Below are 4,590 nucleotides of genomic sequence, written 5' to 3' on the forward strand. Positions count from 1 at the left end.
TGTTAATGAAAATTGTAAAATAGCTTTTAACATTCTACCTAGTGTAATATAAAAAATATAAGTCAATCATAATAACATTTGGAAGTTTTTTGAGTTAGCTTTAACTTATTATTGAACTTGTATGAAATTTTAAAAGATATTTGTACATAAAAAGTTTTTTCCACTACATGGTCTTGGTACCTGTAAGATTTTGCTAGTACAAATCTTCTCCAAAGCTTCCTCCTTTAAACCTTATGATCTGAGATTTAGACTATAGAAAATATTAACATTGAATGTCTAGATTTTATTTTTTGCATGAAGATTAGGAAGAATGGAAAGAAACTTGATTTTTTTTCTTCCTTTGAATGAATAGAGGTTAAGTTCATACCTTTGAGCTTAATCTATAATAAATAACTCGAGAGATTATATAAGATTTGAAAAACCAACTTCTCACTATATTTCTTTGTTCCATCAGTCAAGAAGACTGAATTTAAATTAAAGAAAAATTGAATTGTGATGGGAGATTAAATGACATACGGTTGAGTATTTTATATAGGCCGTGAAAAATGTAGATTTTATTATACTATAACTTATATAATCTTTGAACTTAAATAAAGAATCTTTAACTATTTGGAAAGTGGTTTCATTTTTTGAAATCTTGAACTTAAATTAATAATCTATCGTTATTTGAGATGAGATTTTATTATATTTATATGATATCTTACTTAATATATATAAAGTACTTGAAAATATTGATTTGATTAATTCTATGGCCACCAATTGTATTAAAATTAATGTTTGAATTTTAATCCACGCGCTAAAGAACTTATTTGTCATTTATTTTTCTAAAAGTTAAAACAAGTAATTTTATTGAGATAATGATAGAAGTTTACAACCACACATAAGGTAAAAAGACACGTTACACAAAAACGTTGACTGTACTTTATAATAATGTGATTAGTTATTTTAATGTAATATCTCTACTTTAAATTATGTATTTATATACCAATATATAAAGATTGGTTAGTAATTAACCTTAGAAACATGATTTAATTATTAATGAAGATTTTAAAATACCCTTTAACATCATTCTCAAAGCATAGTGTAATATAAAAAGATAAGTCGATAATGATAACAATATAAAGTACATAGAGAAGACAACCAACTTTTCACGATACTTCTTCTTTGCATCAATCAAGGGGATTAACTAATTATTAAAAAATAATTATAATGTGAGGAGAGAATAAATGTGTAGGGTTGATTATTTGGTGCAGGCTGTGAAAAACATAAATCTTATTTTATACTATAATTGTGAAATCTTTAAACTCAAATATAAAATCATAAACTATTTAAAGTAAACAAAGAATTGTGGCTATTTAAAATGTAATTTCTTAAATAAAGATCCATAACTATTTGGGACGTGATTTTATTATACTTATTGGATATTTTACTTAATTCATATGAAGTGCTTATGAACATTAGTTTTATTAGTTCTATGACTTCTATTATGGTAAAAAAATGAGTCACTTAAATAAAATTTACTTTTGAATTTAATCTTTGTGTGTAAGAACTTATCAGCCATTTACTTTGAAGAGTAAGAAACAATCTTGTTGAGACATGTTAAAAGATTATCATGCTGCAATATATATATTTTTTGATTATAAGCAACAAAAAGTCGACCTTCTTCTCTTTATAATCTAAAAAATTCTCTAACAATTTATTTCGTTTTACAACATTTTTTAATTTTTAGAAGATGAGATTTATGGGAATTTGGAATTATAGATGAAGATAATGAGTGCTATTGGAACAATAAAGCTCAAAAGGAAAAATGAATGAAGAAAAATGAGATAGATGGAATAGCTTTGAATATTTTCTGACATCATAAATTTTTGTTAATAAATTATAGAAACAAAACTTAGAGGAAAAAATTATTTCAAATTAGTAATTTAAGAAAAAAAAAATACGAAACAAGAAGTAGCTAATTTTTTAAATTCAAAACTACAGATGTTTCACATTTTTTATGTACACATATGGTGTACCTAAAAGAAGTGTGTGCTAAAGTTGAATTTAATTTTTTTATTTTGTCATAATATTATTTATAAGAGAACCTCATCAAAATCCTTGCAAGATATCAAGATTCTAACTTGGTTGAAATTTTTTATATGCAACTAGATTTTTTTTTGTCTTCAAATGCATTTGTTATTTTTTAAGAAAAATAATTGATTAAACAATTAGATATTTTCCTAATATTTTGAAGTCTTGGCTCCATGAAAAATTTTATCATTAATTTTTTTTTCTGTTGAGTATGAATGCTTGATCAACATGCTAAATTCTTTATTTCATCCCTAAATTCTCATTGTTTCTTTTCATTGATTGCATGATTTTTATTAATTAATGCGATATATTTGATTGTTTCTTTTGAAAATTTTACTATATTTTACAATAATGTGATTAGTTATTTTAATACAAGATTTTACTTTAAATCATATATTCATATACCAATTATAAAAAATCGATTAAAATTTAACATCAGAAATATGATCTAATCATTAATGAAAATTTTAAAATACCTTTCAACATTCTTCTTAGTGTAGTATAAAAAAATATAAGTCTATAATGATGCCATTTTAAACTGTACACTAAAGGTTTATATGGTCACAACATTTAGCATATTGTGAGCCTTTTAAATGATTGTATACTCGTACTAACTTTACTTTGTAATATTAACTTAACTTATTACTAATCTTATAAGTTTAATTAATGTGATATATTTGTAAGTTTTTGGAGTTAGCTTTAACTTATTACTGGCCTTATATGAAAATTTAAAAAGTAATTATACATAAAAAAAATTATTCCAACGCGTTGTCTATTAGAGCTTAAAAATGAAAAATTCATCCTCCTTAGAAGCTTTTCTATTCAAGTAGTCAATTTGTTCTCTCTTCCTCTTAGCTTATAGTCAACTTTTTTTCCTCACATTATGCATAAATGAATACACGTAAATATATATGCAGATTGACACAGGACCGTGTTGGCCAACAAACGATCGTGCTAGGCAACACATGACCGTGTTGGGCAAGCACACGACCATGTTTACCTCACAGAAATGCTTTAGTGGTAACACACGGCCATGTCGTGTGGACAAGGCATGTTACATGGCTGTGTCTCCCAAGCACTCAGTCGTGTCTTATGGGCCTGACACAAGTCTTGGGCAAGGCTCGTTCGGCTGTTCCAGAGTTTGTCTTTTTTTCAACTCCAACACCTAAATTTCCCATCCCTAAATTCTAATCACCATAGAACTCATGTTAACTTAGAAAAAAATGTTGTAAATAAATTGAAATCACTAATACAAACAATTAAAATTGAAAAATAATGAAGAAAAATGGATGAGTTGCCTCCAATCAAGCACTTTTGTTTAATGTCCTAGGCTAGACACTGTCAATGTTTATGCAGTCAAATCAGTTTGTCTTCATAGAGCCTGCTTAGCTCATAAAAACTTATCATTAGAAGGGTCTCCTATCCTACCAAGAATGCATATTTTAAATGTTCAGGTGGCAATTTGAGCTCCAGTTTTGGTGCCTACAAATAGAAGGTAGATGTTCTGTGTCAAAAAAAAGAAAGTCAACACATGATACATTGCTCTTTTGAGGTTAAAATGCCTCAAAATTTAACACCATATCTTGTGAATTCTTCTCAATAACAAGATCCTTTTCTAAAATTTCTAAGTTATCCACATCAAAATCATTAGAAAACACAATGTTCATCTTATCATCATGGCTTGAATCAAAATACTTTTTATTCAAAGGATATATAGTATCAACACCATACATATAAGACACATCACTAGGATACTTCATATCATCATAAATATTAAATTTTACAATTTCTCCATCAAATTTCATAGTGAGTGTATAATCCTGCACATCTATCTTCGTTTTGGCCGTACTAAAGAAAGGTCTTTCTAGCAAAATATCATAGGGATTAGATAATTTATCATCTTCCATGTCTAACACATAAAAATCAATAGGAAAAATTACACTATCAACTTTGACAAACACATCCTCTAGAACTCCTTCATGATAAACTACTGATATATCAGCTAGTTGAAGTATAACACTTGTTTCTTTTAATGGACTAGCATTTAACCTTGAATAAATGGACAAATGCATGACATTTATTGATGCTCCTAAATCACACATGGCTTTCTTTATTTCTAAAGTGTCTGTCTTGCAAGAAATAGCAAACATACCTTGGTCCTTGCATTTTTGGGCTAGTTTCCTCTGAATTATAGCTAAAACATATTCCCCCACATTCATCTTTTCATTGCATCTCAAATTTTTCTTATTGGTGCATAGCGTTTTTAAAAACTTGGTATATCGAGGTACCTACTTATTTATATTGAGTAAAGGAATTTTTACCTTGACTTTGTGAAAAGTTTCTAGGATCTCTTTGTCATTTCTTTCTTTCCTTAATTGTGCAATCTTTGTGGAAATGGTGGAGGGATTATGAATGATGCTAGTTAGTTAGAGTTTGGCTTTGTTCCATATGTCTTGCCATCAACTACAGCTTTTGATTCTGTGTCTTTCCATAAGCCTTACCCAAGGCTAGAATTTT

General features: G+C 27.6%; 1 protein-coding gene across 1 annotated transcript; it reads right to left on the minus strand.

The window, feature by feature from the left end:
- Window positions 1–3,626: 3,626 nt before the first annotated feature.
- On the minus strand, window positions 3,627–4,292 carry LOC148240223 (uncharacterized). The gene has a single exon (XM_088212098.1). It carries the CDS (start codon window positions 4,290–4,292, stop codon window positions 3,627–3,629), a length of 666 nt encoding a protein of 221 aa, XP_088068224.1.
- Between the last annotated feature and the right edge of the window lie 298 nt (window positions 4,293–4,590).

Source organism: Carica papaya, chromosome 9 (assembly GCF_054855325.1).
Source record: "Carica papaya isolate Zhongbai chromosome 9, ASM5485532v1, whole genome shotgun sequence".
Classification (NCBI taxonomy): Eukaryota; Viridiplantae; Streptophyta; class Magnoliopsida; order Brassicales; family Caricaceae; genus Carica; species Carica papaya.